The 17,108-nt window shown below is 34.6% G+C and overlaps 1 protein-coding gene across 9 annotated transcripts in view; it reads left to right on the forward strand.

Annotated features, from left to right (window-relative positions):
- The window catches only part of RAP1GDS1 (Rap1 GTPase-GDP dissociation stimulator 1), a 306,019-nt gene that overhangs the window by 236,041 nt on the left and 52,870 nt on the right, over window positions 1-17,108 (forward strand). For 7 of the 9 annotated variants that reach the window (XM_036852830.1, XM_036852828.1, XM_036852827.1 and 4 more), the window contains one exon: window positions 15,967-16,113. The exons of the other annotated variants lie outside the window; for them this stretch is intronic. In XM_036852830.1, the coding sequence (XP_036708725.1) occupies window positions 15,967-16,113 (147 nt within the window). The remainder of the gene's footprint in view (window positions 1-15,966; window positions 16,114-17,108) is intronic. 9 annotated transcript variants of the gene reach the window in all.

Raw genomic sequence — 17,108 nt, forward strand, 5'->3', positions numbered from 1 at the left:
AGGGATTGAGAAAATATTTGAAGAGATTGCACTTGAAAACTTCCCTAATATGGGAAAGGAAATAGTTCAACAAGTCCAGGAAACGCAAAGAGTCCCATACAGGAGAAACACGCCAAGACACATATTAATCAAACTATCAAAAATTAAATACAAAGAAAAAATATTAAAAGCAGCAAGGGAAAAAGAACAAATAACATACAAGGGAATCCCCATAAGGCTAACACCTGATCTTTCAGCAGAAACTCTGCAAGCCAGAAACTCTGCAAGTGATGAAAGGGAAAAACCTAGAACCAAGATTACTCTACTCAGCAAGGATCTCATTCAGATCTGACAGAGAAATTAAAATCTTTACAGACAAGCAAAAGCTAAGAGAATTCAGCACCACCAAACCAGCTTTACAACAAATGCTAAAGGAACTGCTTTAGGCAGGAAACAAAACAGAAGGAAAAGACCTACAATAACAAACCCAGAACAATTAATAGAATGGTAATAGGAACATACATAGCGAAAATTACCTTAAATGTAAATGGATTACATGCTCCAAGCAAAAGAAATAGACTGGCTGAATGGATACAAAATCAAGACCCGTGTATATGCTGTGTATAAGAGACCCACTTCAGACCTAGGGACACATACAGACTGAAAGTGAGGGGGTGGAAAAAGATATTCCATGCAAATGAAAATCAAAAGAAAGGTGGAGTAGCAATTCACATATCAGACAAAACAGACTTTAAAATAAAGACTATTACAAGAGACAAAGAAGGACACTACATAATGATCAAGGAATCAATGCAAGAAGAAGATATAAAAGTTGTAAGTATCTATGCATCCAACATATGAGCACCTCAATACATAAGGCAAATACTAACAGCCATAAAAGGGGAAATCGACAGCAACACAATCATAGTAGGGGACTTTAACACCCCACTTTCACCAACGGACAGATATCCAAAATGAAAATAAATAAGGAAACACAAGCTATAAATGATACATTAAACAAGATGCACTTAATTGATATTTATAGGACATTCCATCCAAAAACAACAGAATGCACTTCTCAAGTGCTCATGGAACATTCTTCAGGATAGATCATATCTTGGGTCACAAATCAAGCCTTGGTAAATTTATGAAAATTGAAATCATATCAAGAATCTTTTCCGACCACAACGCTATGAGACTAGATATCAATTAGAGGAAAAAAATCTGTAAAAAATACAAACACATGGAGGCTAAACAATACACTACTTAATAACCAAGAGATCACTGAAGAAATAAAAGAGGAAACCAAAAAATACCTAGAAACAAATGATGATGAAAACACGATGACCCAAAACCTATGGGATGCAGCAAAAGCAGTTCTAAGAGGGAGGTTTATAGCAATACAATCCTATCTCAAGAAGAAACATCTCAAATAAACAATGTAATATTACACCTAAAGCAATTAGAGAAAGAACAAAAAAACCTCAAAGTTAGCAGAAGGATAGAAATTACAAAGATCAGATCACAGCTAAATGAAAAAAAGTGAAGGAAACATTAGCAAAGATCAATAAAACTAAAAGCTGTTTCTTTGAGAAGATAAACAAAATTGATAGACCATTAGCCAGACTTCTCAGGAAAAAAATGGAGAAGACTCAAATCAACAGAATTAGGAAAGAAAAGGAGAAGTAACAACGGACACTGCAGAAATACAAAAGATCATGAGAGATTACCACAAGCAACTATATGCCAATAAAATGGACAACCTGGAAGAAATGGACAAATTCTTAGAAAAGCACAACCTTCCGAGCCTGAACCAGGAAGAAATAGAAAATATAAACAGACCAATCACATGCACTGAAATTGAAACTGTGATTAAAAATCCTCCAACAAACAAAAGCCCAGGACCAGATGGCTTCACAGGAGAATTCTATCAAACATTTAGAGAAGAGCTAACACCTATCCTTCTCAAAGTCTTCCAAAATATAGCAGAGGGAGGAACACTCCCCAACTCATTCTACGAGGGCACCATCACCCTGATACCAAAAGTAGACAAGATGTCACAAAGAAAGAAAACTACAAGCCAATATCACTGATGAATATAGATGCAGAAATCCTCCACAAAATACTAGCAAACAGAATCCAACAGCACATTAAAAGGATCATACACCATGATCAAGTGGGGTTTATCCCGGGAATGCAAGGATTCTTCCATCTGCGCAAATCAATGTGATACACCATATTAACAAACTGAAGAATAAAAACCATATGATCATCTCAATAGATGCAGAAAAAGCTTTCTACAAAATTCAACACCCATTTATGATAAAAATCCTCCAGAAAGTAGGCATAGTGGGAACTTACCTCAACATAATAAAGGACATATATGACAAATGCACAGCCAACGTTATCCTCAATACTGAAAAACTGAAACCATTTCCACTAAGATCAGGAACAAGACAAGGTTGCCCACTCTCACCACTACTATTGAACATAGTTTTGGAAATTTTAGCCACAGCAGTCAGAGAAGAAAAAGAAATAAATGGAATCCAAATTGGAAAATTAGTAAAGCTGTCACTGTTTGCAGGTGACATGAAACTATATGTAGAGAATCCTAAAGATGCTACCAGAAAACTACGAGAGCTAATCAATGAATTTGTTAAAGTAGCAGGATACAAAATTAATGCACAGAAATCTTTTGCATTCCTATACACTAGTGATAAAAATCTGAAAGTGAAATTAAGGAAACACTCCCATTTACCATTGCCACAAAAAGAATAAAATACCTAGGAATAAACCTACCTAAGGAGACAAAAGACCTGTATGCAGAAAACTATAAGACACTAATGAAAGAAATTAAAGATGATACAAATAGATGGAGAGATATACAATGTTCTTGGATTGGAATAATCAACATTGTGAAAATGATGCTTTGCTACCCAAAGCAATCTACAGATTCATTGCAATCCCTGTCAAACTACCACTGGCATTTTTCACAGAATTAGAATAAAAAATTTTACAATTTGTATGGAAATACAAAAGACCCCGAGTAGCCAATGCAATCTTGAGAAAGAAAAACAGAGCTGGAGGAATCAGGCTCCCAGACTTCAGACTATACTACAAAGCTGAAGTAATCAAGACAGTATGGTACTGGCACAAAAACAGAAATGTAGATCAATGGAACAGGATAGAAAGCCCAGAGATAAACCTATGCACATATGGTCAACTTATTTTTGATAAAGGAGGCAAGACTATACAATGGAGAAAAGACAATCTTATCAGTAAGTGGTGCTGGGAAAACTGGACAGCTACATGTAAAAGAATGAAATTAGCACACTCCCTAATGCCGTACATAAAAGTAAACTCAAAATGGATTAAAGACTTAAATGTAAGGCCAGACACTCTAAAACTCTTAGAGGAAAACATAGGCAGAACACTCTATGACATAAATCACATCAAGACCCTTTTTGACCCACCTCCTAGAGAAGTGGAAATAAATACAAAAATAAATGGGACCTAATGAAACTTCAAAGCTTTTGCACAACAAAGGAAACTGTAAACAAGAGGAAAAGACAACCCTCAGAATGGGAGAAAATATTTGCAAATGAAGCAACTGACAAAGGATTAATCTCTAAAATTCACAAGCAGTTCATGCAGCTCAATATCAAAAAAAACAAACAACCGAATCCAAAAATGGGCAGAAGACCTAAATAGATATTTCTCCAAAGAAGACTTACAGATTGCCAACAAAACACATGAAAAAATGCTCAACGTCATTAATCATTAGGGAAATGCAAATCAAAACTACAATGAGATATCATCTCACACCAGTCAAAATGGGCATCATCAAAAAAATCAACAAACACTAAATGCTGGAGAAGGTGTGGAGAAAAGGGAACCCTCTTGCACTGTTGGTGGGAATGTAAATTGGTACAGCCACTATGGAGAACAGTATGGAGGTTCCTTAATAAACTAAAAATAGAATTACCATATGACCCATCAATCCCGCTCCTGGGCATACACCCAGAGAAAACCATAATTCAAAAAGAGTCATGTACCACAATGTTCTTTGCAGCTCTATTTACAATAGCCAGGACATGGAAGCAACCGAAGTGTCCATCGACAGATGAATGGATAAAGAAGATGTGGCACATATATGCAATGGAATATTACTTAGCCATAAAAAGAAACAAAACTGAGTTATTTGTAGTGAGGTGGATGGACCTATGTTCTGTCATACAGAGTGAATTAAGTCAGAAGGAGAAAAACAATGCCGTATGCAATCACATATATATGGAATCTGAAAAGAAATATATGGTCATGAAGAACCTTGGGGCAGGACGGGAATAAAGATGCAGACGTAGAGTATGGCCTTGAGGAGACGAGGAGGAGGAAGTGTAAGCTGGGACAAAGTGAGAGATTGGCAAGGACATATATACACTAGCAAATGTAAAACAGGTAGCTGGTGGGAAGCAGCCGCATAGCACAGGGAGATCAGCTCGGTGCTTTGTGACCACCTAGAGCAGTGGTATAGGGAGGGTGGGAGGGAGGGAGATGTAAGGGGGAACAGACATGGGGATATATGTATATGTATAGCTGATTCACTTTGTTATAAAGCAGAAACTAACACACTATTGTATAGCAATTATATTCCCAAAAAGATGTTACAAATAAATAAATATATTGTGCCACTCCCTTCTGGCCTGTAGAGTTTCTGCTGAGAAATCAGCTGTTAAGCTTATTGTAGTTCCCTTGTATGTTATGTGTCCTTTTTCTCTTGTTGCTTTTAATAATTTTTCTTTGACTTTAATTTTTGTCAGTTTGATTACTGTGTGTCTTCGCGTGTTTCTCCTAGGGTTTATCCTGCCTGGGACTCTCTGCTTCCTGGACCTGGGTGGCTGTTTCCTTTCCCATGTTAGGGAAGTTTTCAACTATAATCTCTTCAAATATTTTCTCGGGTCCTTTCTCTCTTCTTCTGGGAACCCTATTATGCGACTGTTGTTGCGTTTAATGTTGTCCCAGAGGTCTCTTAGGCTGTCTTCATTTCTTTTCATTCTTTTTTCTTTATTCTGTTCTGCTGCAGTGAATTCCACCATTCTGTCTTCCAGGTCACTTATCCGTTGTTCTGCCTCAGTTATTCTGCTATTGATTCCTTCTAGTGTATTTTTCATTTCAGTTACTGTATTTTTCATCTCTGTTTGTTTTTTCTTTAATTCTTCTAGGTCTTTATTAAACATTTCTTGCATCTTCTCGATCTTTGCCTCCTTTCTTTTTCCAAGGTCCTGGATCATCTTCACTATCATTATTCTGAATTCTTTTTCTCGAAGGTTGCCTATCTCCACTTTATTTACTTGTTTTTCTGGGGTTTTATCTTGTTCCCTTATCTGGTACATAGTCCTCTGCGTTTTCATTTTGTCTGTCTCTCTGTGAATGTGGTTTTTGTTCCACAGACTGCAGGATTGTAGTTCTTTGTGCATCTGCTGTCTGCCCTCTGGTGGATCAGGCTATCTAAGAGTCTTTTGAAAGCTTCCTGTTGGGAGGGACTGGTGGTGGGTAGAGCTGGGTGTTGTTCTGGTGTGCAGAGCTCAGTAAAACATTAATCCGCTTGTCTCCTAATGGGTGGTGTTGGGTTTCCTTCCTGTTGGTTCTTTGGCCTGAGGCAACCCAGCAGTGGAGCCTACAGGCTCTTTGGTGGGGTAATGGCAGACTTCTGGAGGGTTGATGCCAAGGGGTACTTCCCAGAACTTCTGCTGCCAGTGTCCTTGTCCCTGCAGTGAGCCACAGCCACCCCTCACCTCTGCAGGAGAGCCTCCAACACTAGCAGGTACGTCTGGTTCAGTCTTCTATGGGGTCACTGCTCCTTCCCCCTGGGTCCTGATGCACACACTACTTTGTGTGTGCCCCCCAAGAGTAGAGTCTCTGTTTCCCCTAGTCCTGTTGAAGTCCTGCAATCAAATCCTGCTAGCCTTCGAAGTCTGATTCTCTGGGAATTTCTCCTCCCATTCCCGGACCCCCTGGTTGGTAAGCCTGGCGTGGGGCTCAGAACCTTCCCTCCAGTAGGTGGACTTCGGTTGTATAATTGTTCTCCAGTTTGTGAGTCACTCACCCAGTGGTTATGGGATTTGATTTTATTGTGACTGAGCCCCTCCTACTGTGTTGTTGCAGCTTCTCCTTTGTCTTTGGGTGTGGGGTATCTTTTTTGGTGAGTTCCAGTGTCTTACTTTTGATGATTGTTCAGCAGTTAGTTGTGATTCCAGTGCTCTTGCAAGAGGGAGTGTGCGCAGATCTTTCTAATCCGCCATCTTGAACCAATTTCTCTTGACAGGTATTTTTAAAAACAGGGGAAAATTTTTTATATTTACTTTGATTTTTATCATTTTTAGTGTTCCTTGTTTCTTTGGATATATTCAAATTTTTGTCTAGTATTGTACACCTTCTGCCTGAAAATCTGTTTTGTTAACAGGTTTTTTTTTCTTTCAGTACTTCACAGACGTTATTCCATTGTTTTTTAGCTTGCATACTTTTGGATAAGAAGTCTGCTGTATTATTTTTGCTATTCCAAATATAAATATTTCTATTTGTTCCCTCTGGCTGCCTTCAAATATTCTCTTTTTCTTTGATTTTTCAGCAGCTTGGCTATTTGGTGTGTATTTTTGTTTTGTTTTCTTTGCTGGGGAGGAAGAGGGTCCCTAAAGTTCACAGATTTGTGGCGTAATGTCTTTCATTATTTTTGGAAATTTTTCAGCTGTTAACTGTTTAAATGTTTCTTCTACCATGTTCTCAATCTTTTCTCCTTCTGGGATTCCAGTTTTACTTATCCTAGACCCTTTGCTATTTTCTTTCAGCTTGTACGTGCTTTGGGGTTTCCCCCACTCTTTTTTGTCTCTTTGTGTTTTAATTTTTATTTCTATTTATCTACAAGTTCACTGAGTCTTTCCTTTATTTCGTTGAGTCTACTGCTCAACCTTTTGAAATAATTCTTTATCTTTGATAATGTTTTTCATTTCTAACATCTTCATTTAACTCTTATAATTTCTGTTTCTCTACAAAATTCCACATCTGTTCATGGATATTCACCTTTTCTACTAAATCCTTTAATATATTAATCATGATTATTTTAAAGTCCCTATCTGATAGTTCTAACATCTTGGTCACTTATGAGTCTCATTCTGATGATAGATTTATCTCTTGACAGTGAATTATTTTTTCCTTCCTTTTTAAAATATATCTCTTAATTTTGTAATGAATGATGGACATTATGTGTAGAAAAACACTAGAGACTGAAATTAACAATATTTAATCTCTGGAAGTAGCACACTTCCTTTTATTTCAGGCAGTTAGTATGGGGTGGAGGACCAGCCAGTCTAGTCAGAAGTTGAGCTGGGTTCACGTTTTGCTGTTGCTAACTTTACTTCAGTGCAGTAGTTTTCAGAACTTTAGTAGTTGGCTGTTCCTACCTTGTGCTTAGACTAGGGGTACTAGAGGAATTTTTTTAGTGTTCCTGCTCTCTCTTCAGACTTCAGCCATTCATGCCTGCCTGTTCCACAGAGAGTCTCTCCATACTCTTGTTCTTCTCCCAACAGTAGGCTATTATTGATAAGCACCATGCTGAACAGCCATCACTGTTACTATCTATCTATGAAGCAAAACCCATTTCTAAACATTTTGGTTCTAAGTAGAAAGAAATTCAAAGTAGATTAAGTAGTGAGGAAAGAAGCTGTGATTTTCCATTGATTGTACCCATATCACAGTTGCTACATGTGATTAAATAATTAAATAGGTAAGTAAATAATTCAAGCCCTATATTAATTGATTAAATAATGTCCTGTATTATTGATTAAATAAAGTCTTGGATTAATTATACTTGAGAAATATTATTGTTAGTAATCTGAAAACTGTAGTTTCTGTGAGATGTATAAAATCTGAATATATAGTAAAGGCTTACTTAATGTCAAATATTCTTTTTTTAATATGAAGCTTGAATACTTCACATTGTTTATATAGAGAAGTGTATTAGTTTCCTGGGGATGCTGTAATGAAGTTCCACAAACTGGTGGCTTAAAACAACAGAAATTTATTATTTTACAGTTGTGGAGGCTGTAACTTCAACATCAAGGTGTCATGCAGGACCATGCTCCCTTTAAACCTGTAGGCAAGGAGGGCTTTTTTTTTTTTTTTTTGCTTCTTCCTAGCTTCTGGTGGCATCTGGAGTTCCTTGGCTTGTGGCAGCAAACTCCAGTCTCTTCTGTTGTCTTCACATGGCTGTCTTCTCCATTTGTGTTTTCATGTCTTCATATGGCATTCTCCTCTCTGCATCTCTCTCTTCTTCTTATAAGAATACCAGTCATATTGGATTGGAGACCCACCTTACTACAGTATGACCTCATCTTAACTAACCTCTCTTCATTGACCCTGTTTCCAAATAAAGTCTGAGGTACTGGGAGTTAGGACTTGCACATATATTTTTGGGAGACACAGTTCAACCCATAATAAGCAGGAATAATGTCAGTGTCTCAAAAGCAGACTCCTTTATCAGTAGCCTTATCTCAGATAAAGATATTAAACTACTGAACCTAAATGGCATGCTAAGCATATGCTCATGAGTAAATCTGTGTGTCATAAATTTGTGTTTTAAGTTTATAAGAAGAAATTTGATATTTGATTCCTTTTCAGTTCAGGTAAATTTAAAGATAGCGACTAACATTTTTTAAATCACATTTCAATGAAAATATTTACAAACTTTATCCTATTTAACTCCTTATTTGGAGCATTATTCATACAGAATTCTGGCAAACTTTAGAAATTCAGTCATTTTCTTAACTGAGTAATGTGATAGTTTGGGGATTTTCAGTAATATTTTTCATTTAGTTATCTAAGACATCTGAGTTTTGTAACACGTGGCTGGCATTCACTGAAAATGAAAGGGCTCTTAATGGGCTCTTTGAAGTTTAAAATCTAGGATTCTAATCTCAGTTATAGTTTAGTATTGACTAAAAAGTCTCAGAATAGTATTTGTGTCCCTGCATTTAATATGAGTCTAATTTATGTTGCCTATTGTATTAAAATCCTTGTTTAGTATATATTATACATTTTCAAATTCTGTTATAACAAAGTATTTGTTCTTAGAGGTTTAAAAGTGGCATAGTAGTAGAGTCTGAAGGAAAGACGTGAGGAATGTGATTAAAATAAATGTTATGTTATTAAAATAAATGACATCTTTATAATGTTATCACTTTTTCCAAACCAATACTAGTAAGGTCTTAAGTTATAATTGTTTTGACTTTAAGCACCTATTCTGAATCACTTTTTTGTTCACTAAGAAAAAGCACATCAAAAATTATTGTTATTTCTAGACAGTATAATTTTTCAGAGCTCAGCTTTCTAGCTTAGCTTGGAAAACGAATTTCTGATTTATTTGCCATGGTCTTTATAGTGTCTAGTAATATTTACTTGGGAAAAATTTAAATAAGTACATTAATTATAATGATTAATGATTGGAAAGCTAAAATAGCAGAATTTAACACATTAAAAAACCTTACACAGCATACGTTAAGTATTTCCTGTGTGCACACATGGACACAGTAGAAATAGAAGTAGAAATTGAAATGAATAAGAGAATGTCAAAGCTAAAAAGAAGTCTGACCATCTTCTACTCTTGCTTTCCCCCCTTTTCCAGATTAGGAAACTGACATCAACAGAGGTTAAGAGGCTTTCTTATGGTCAAACTTAACAAAACCCCAAATTTAAAGACCTTATTATAGTCATTTTATAAGTCATTACCTCAGTGATAATCACTAAGTGAGTGATTACCTCAGTTTTTGAAAATATTAAACACTTCTACTTTGCCTTATTGAAATTCTTAATTTTAACATTTCAAATTTTAGGTAACAAAAAAATTCTAATTTCTACTCCAACAACCAGGACTAGTCCAAGGACTTCATCATTAAATGTTCTTTCCATTCAGGTCCTCAGTTTATGACATGTCTACAACTTTATTTAAAGAGGGAAGTCTTACTTCCTGTTGGAAATAAATCTTCTTTACCCTTAAATAGCTATAACTGAACTTTAATTACAGTATGAGATACTGAAAGTGATTGGGAAAAGTTGCATATCATCCTAGGTCTAATAGTGGAGAGGGTGAAAAAGTGGGAAAGATTGTATCTGATGTCTTCTCTTTTCTGTCTGTGAAAGTAGGAAACATGGTTTCTGTTAAGAATGCAGAAGTTGGGAAAGGGAGGGACTTGTAAAAGTTGTGACTGTTTGGATGGCTCATCATGGCTAATGTGACAGGGATGTGTGAAAAGATGTGCAGCATAGTTTAAGGGTTTGTCCTTCTTTGTGAGGCATATAAGTTTTACAGAGTTAAAGAAAAGATTGTGTAATTTGTTCAATCTTTACTGTGGTTCTAATATTGTTAGTTAAAGCACATTTTCTCAGAGATTTGGAAATTTCTCACTCTCAACGTGGATCTCAATGAATGGATGTGTGACTCTCCATGAGTTTTGATATGGATATGAAAATTGTGTTATTGTACTATGCCTCTTTAATCTCTTAACCAATTATATGTGAAATAGATTTTGCCTATCATCTTCTCTCTGTTTAGCCTGCATTTTGGACAGCTATTGTTTAATGTAGATTGGTCTTAATATTTGTTAAGTTCATGGATACCCTAAAAAGATTTTGGGGGGAAAGATACCCAAGAACTAGTCAGAAATGAATCTTTAAAAAAGATTCACAATTGACACCAAGACAGTGCTACTGTCTTGCTGAACTAAATGGTAAAGGTATTTCAATATACCTTTTTTAGTGTTTAATGAGGGAACGTTGAATTGGAATTCAGATTTCCCAAGTTTTAGTTCAGAAGGCTGATATTTAATCATCACAATTTCTTTAAGCAAAGTCTGAGTTGAGATATAAGAAAAACGAAATATGGTTTATAATTTATCTTCTTAATTCACTTACAGTAGTATTATCTCTAAAATACATGTACAAGAACAGTCATTTTTATCTCTGTGTTCAGAGCCTTAGTTTTCATTTTGGCCATCAGTAACCCGAAAGAGCCTTTGTTAGCCTTATGCGCCATATCATCTTTAATTATGCCAGATCTCTAGCACTTACTATAATGTGTGTGTGCAGCCGGTGCACAGCCAGCATTGTTAATTAACACAGAGCATTTGTGCAGGATGCTTTTATCGAAAACAGAGTGAGTGAGGCAGTGCACAAATCCATGACAGTGTAACATGTTAAAAGTGAACTCTTTAATTGCTAAAACTTCTTTGAAAACACAAAAGATAATTTATTCAGTAGTATCTCCACAACACATACTTTTCTCGTGTTTTTCAATATTAATTTTTGACAAAGTTTAGATGAAGGCTTATTAGTATGATCAGCTCCTGTAGTTTATTTCTCTCGTGTAGTCATAATTTTCTGCGGTGCTGCATCATAATCATCACCACAGCAACCACTCCTGATGTCACAGAGGATTATTACTTCTGGTGGGAAATAAGTAGTTTGAGCAGATGAACGCATAAGGAATGAAGATCTTGTTATTATACAAATAAGTAGAGGGTGGGAGGAAAACATCAGATATGTATGTAGGCATAATTCGTTTAAAATAGAATTATGGTACTGAGAATTTCTGAGAATATGAAAAAAAGTGATGTTTAAACCATAAAAGTGGAAGGTAGCATGGAAAACATAGACTTTTAGATTATAAAAATAAATTATTTTTAAAAATTAATTATAGATAAAATTTGCTATTGCAAATTATCGGCCACTTTGACATCCAACACTGTGCTGCTTCCCCAGTCTTCCTCCTTAGTCTTTTCAAAGATTTAAGCCTTCTAAATTCTCCTTTCAGAAAGCTGGTGATTATTGAAATGATAAGAAAAAAAAAAAAAAAACAGTGTATTTGCTGATATTATTGTAAAGCTTTTCTATAAGCAAGAGTATAAAAAAGTTCCAGAATTGTGCTTATCCAGTCATATTATTACACAGGCTTGATAGTCAGCTTCTAGTAGCTACTTGGCTCTCTTTCCATTTTTTTCTTTCAAATTCTAACATGTATGCATCCATTTATCTCTCTCTTTTTCTCCCTCCCTCAATGTGAACTGTTTTTTTCCCCATGTACATGCTACATACTCTTGAACTAAATTAACTGTCTTATTGAATGTACAGAAAAGGAAACTGTCAGCAAAGACCTGCTCCTGTATATTCTGCAATAGGTTCAACCTCACCCATCAGATTTAAAAATCAAATAGAATGCCAGTGGTAGTGAAGGAGTGAAGCAGCAGGAACTCACACACTGCTGGAGGGAATGTACACTGGCTTTGGAAGCCTGTTTGTCATTATCTAAAAAAGTGGAAGATGTGCAGATTCTATGAACCAACAATACCACCTGGGTATTATAAATAATAGCCCAAACCTAAAAACAACCCAGGTAATAATCAGCAAAAGAATAGACAAATAATTACTATGTGTTCATACAATGAGTATTGTACAGCAAAGAAGCATATAACAGAGTGGATGAATTTCATAAACATACTGTTGAGTGTAAGAAGGCACAAAAAGAATGAATACAACATGATTTCATTCAAATAAAGTTCAAAAAAAGCAAAGCCAAACCATATTGTGGTGGTTTAAACATTAAAAAAGAAGTAGATGATTTTCATTCTCACCTCTCCCTCTCTCTCTCTCTCTCTCTCTCTCTCTCTCATCCCCAAGGTGAATCATACTTTACCAAAATCTACCCTAAGGCCCCATCCATTCCATAAATATTGAGTGCCTGCTGTGTACTAGGCATTTGGGGAAAGATACAAGCAAATCTGAACGTAGGATATACTATAACCCATCAGATAGTTGTATTCAGAGGTTGTTTTTAGGTCCTTTCCTCAGCCTTAGCGTATAACTTGTACTTGGTAATGGAATACCAGCTTGTTCACATTTTTTTCTCATTTGTGAGGCATAATAAACATGACATACAAATTTTATTGCTTCCTGCTTTTGGCTACTGAATATCTTTTTGACTACTGAAGAGTAATACCACCTGTTAGATTTAAAGTGCAGTATCTCATTAGATTTAAAGCCCTGCTCTTACCTAGTGTGAAGAAAGATCATATTTGTGCTGGAAGCTACTTTGTGTGACAGGTCATCATTAAAGAATGTAGCAGGGCTTAAAGAATTGGTGGGCTGCACTTTCTCCAGTGGTTGGATACCTCATAATTTTGGAAAATAAAAATGTAAATTATATTTCTAGAAGTGACAGCTCAGGATGCTTCACAAATTAGAAGTCACTTATTATCAGAAAAGTTAAAAGTGAGCCTACATTCGGGGATATGAAAGTTTAGGATAAGGAACCTTTTGGAAATTATTTTTAAGTGAACAATAATAATACTCATTTTAATATCATAACATAAAGCTATAGGACTACCTTTACTGCGGAAACAGTTTATATGGACTTGTGTAATGACAGATGTTCTAATATGTATTTTAAATAATTTGTAAGATGCCTTTAAAAACTTACTGGTTTTGGTAGAGTAAAAGAACACAGCATTATAGCACAGGGAACTCTACTCAATGCTCTGTGACCTAAATGAGAAGAAAATCCAAAAAAAGGGATATATGTATACGTATAGCTGATTCACTTTGCTGTACAGTATAAATTAACACAACACGGTAAAGCAACTATACTCCAATAAAAAAAAGCATTATTATTTATTTCTTTGCATCTTCAGATTATTTAAAATATTTTAATAAAATTCTCTTTGACTCAGATATCTTCTATTATATGTGCTTTGCTTTTCTTCTCAAATTTGGTAATAATGTATCAATAATTTCTAATGTAGAAATTGAGCTTATGCTCTTCAGCCAACTCTTGATAACACATAGCTATCTTGTAGTCCAAACAGGGCAGGGAGGGAGGAAGGGAACGAAGAAGGAAGCAAAGGAAGGGAAGTGAAATACTGTGGTTCTGAAACACAAGTAGGTAATTTGCCTTTTAATTGTAGTTACGTTCTTATTTATTGCATTATTAAATTTGATGAACAAATTTGTTGAATAAATTTTATTAAAATTTATTGAATTATTTAATGTTTTGAACACTGAATACCTCAGTGTTGATAGGAAGCCAGCTTAGCTTTCTAAGCATATACGATTTATATTTTGAAAGCCCATATTTACTCAACAGTTAGAATTAAAAACTATTTGAGCTTTGTAATTTAGGGATGGGATATATATTGTATATGCATAGTGTTGAAGGTCTGAACCTTTAGATTTGTCATCCTAATATTTAGTTTTTTCTGACATGATCCACATACAAATTGCCTAACAATTTAGATAATTTACATTTATGTTATTGGAAAAGAAAACTTTAGAAATTAGATTTCTAAATGAGATATGACCAATGTACTTGGCTGGCTCATGTGACTAGCTACCTTGGCACTTAAGAATTTTCTGTGATCTTATTAGCTAATTAGCATAGGGTCCTCTTCTGCATCTGTATAATCATAGAATAAAGCCAAGTGGACGTGGCACAAAAATTAAGTGACCAAAACTGTTTTGTTTCATTTTAGTATGGATTTCCTTAAAATTTTGCAAAATTATGAAGCTAGTATTTATGAAGCCCTGCTATATAAGTTGTGTGTGTGTATTTCTACCACAGGAAATGATATGTATTGTCTCATTTTCTAATATGGTTCAGCAGCAGTTATAAAGATATGACCTTAGTTTCAGTTCTTTTATTAGGAAAATGAAAATCTTTCATTTACTAACTAATTTCATAGCTGTAAGTCCTTTGTGAGCCATTTCTTTTACTGATCCTTTTGTTGTGCTTCTATAGCTGCAAGATCCAGTATAGCAGCCACTAAGCATTTTGACTCTTGAGCAATTGAAATGTGGCTAGTCTGAATTGACATGCAACTGTAAGTGTAAAATATAAAATACACTTGGATTTCAAAGATTTATCACAAAGCAGAGATGTAAAATATTTCATTAATAATTTGTATATTGATTGTGTATTGGAGTGATCAGTATTTTAGATATATTGGATTGAGTAAAATATATTACTAAAACTAATTTTTCACTTTTTATGTTTTTAATGTGGCTACTAGTAAATTTAAATTATGTAGGCAGCTCACATTTGCGGCTCTCATATTTTTATTGGATAGCACTGTTCTAGAGTCTATCATATTTTATATAAGGAAGTCAGATTTAGAAAGACATAGTCTTTCTTTCATCTCTTTCCAATTCTATGTTCAAGGGTTAGAAAGTATTTTAAAGCAGTTTATATGTTCCAACAATTAAATGACATCTGTTCTATGTAATGTAGGTGTACATATAATAGAAGGTATGTCTGACCATTTGACCACTGGTTGTAATGTTGAAGTGTATTGGTGTGCTCGTGAATGGAGAGAATAAGGAAAAATGAAACACAATCTACTAAGAATTGAAAAAGGGAACATGCTTATGTACTATTGAAAATGTCAGTAAAAGACCCTAGTACTAATCTTTAGGAATTACATATTGTAATCTAAAATTATACTGTGTTGCAGATGGTTATCTTTGGTAATAACTGACTTTGAAACCACTGATAGAAAGATACATTTAGTGGTTTCCAAGCTGAGAAAAAAAATATTCCAATGGAATATTAGTTCCTATTTTTTTCTCTTACACAGAGTTGTCATCTGTGAAAGAGGAGGCAAAATATTTCACATGTCATAGTCATAAAATCTTAGGACCCACAGAAGTTCTTTAAGTTCCTATATGATACCAATGAGAATAATCATTTTTCTCCTAAAAAGTGATTGTCTCTTTTCCCCATCCCACCCCCATTTCCATGTTTATTTGTTTTGTTTTCCAAAAAGTCATATTTAATGCCCTACTTAGGTTTATTTAATACTTACTAAATAAGGAATAACTGTTATGTTTTGTATTTGAAATTGTAAGGTACCTTTCTTTTTTCTTTTCTTTTTAATTTGACTCTTTGTTTTACAGATGAGGGCAGAAGTGCAGTTGACCAAGCAGGTGGTGCACAGATTGTAATTGACCATTTAAGGTCACTGTGCAGTAAAACAGATCCCGCCAATGAGAAGCTCTTGACTGTCTTTTGTGGCATGCTGATGAACTATAGCAATGAGAATGGTAAACAAAATTGAAAACTTGCTTTATCTGTGGGGGAAAAATTAAAAATCATTACTGTAGTATAAACCAAAACTATTTAGAAAAATTATGAACAAAGCATTCATAAGTAGCATATAAAATTAGTAATTAGTCAACATTAAATAACAATGTTTAAAAATACAAAATGGTCAAATTTACTAAATGGGACTAATTGTTGAAGGGTTGTCCATGTTAATCAATACCAAAAACAAGAAACAACATAATGGTATGGTTTAAGATTTTTTGCTATGAACATTTAAAAAATATACAATGTTAAAATACCTTCATGTTTATTACTTTATATTAATACCAGGAGCAGCTTTAAAACATAAACACTGTCTATATAAATAGAATTATTTTCTCTAGATACTGGATTTACTTATAACAATAAAAAAACTTTTAATGAAATCTGGCCTTAGAAAAATAAAGTTCAGATATTTGATTTTAGAAATTTAATAAATACTTGTAAACAGAAGTTTCTTTTCACTGTAAAACATTCTTAGAACCCAGCAACAAATAACATCAATTTTCAGATAGCCTATATGGTTGTTAATTGAATGAACATAAGAACAGTGAAACGAAGGCTTCATTGTACTTTTAAATGTCACAAAAAATTCATCTATCTATTCTATGAATTACTGCATGGTAAAACGCTCAAATTCTGGTAGGTTCCTAGAATTAATACAAATAAGGTCTTTCTGTGGCTTATTTCATCATGGCATTTTAAGTTGTAGTCTCTGGCAGAGACCAATTTTACTTGTATATTGAACATGTAATAGTATTCTTTCATGTGTCCTAGAAACACATGGCCCTTTAGGTATATTTTTTATTTCTTCATGAGTCCAAAGAAATATTCTCAGTAATTAAAAAAAAAATAAAAGGTAAACATTGATGACAAATGGCTACTGACATTTGACCTTGGTGTTAGTGACAACAGCAAATGGTGGGGACTGAGCCCTGTCCCATTGAAAGGGGAG

This window comes from Balaenoptera musculus, chromosome 5, assembly GCF_009873245.2.
Source record: "Balaenoptera musculus isolate JJ_BM4_2016_0621 chromosome 5, mBalMus1.pri.v3, whole genome shotgun sequence".
Taxonomy (NCBI): Eukaryota; Metazoa; Chordata; class Mammalia; order Artiodactyla; family Balaenopteridae; genus Balaenoptera; species Balaenoptera musculus.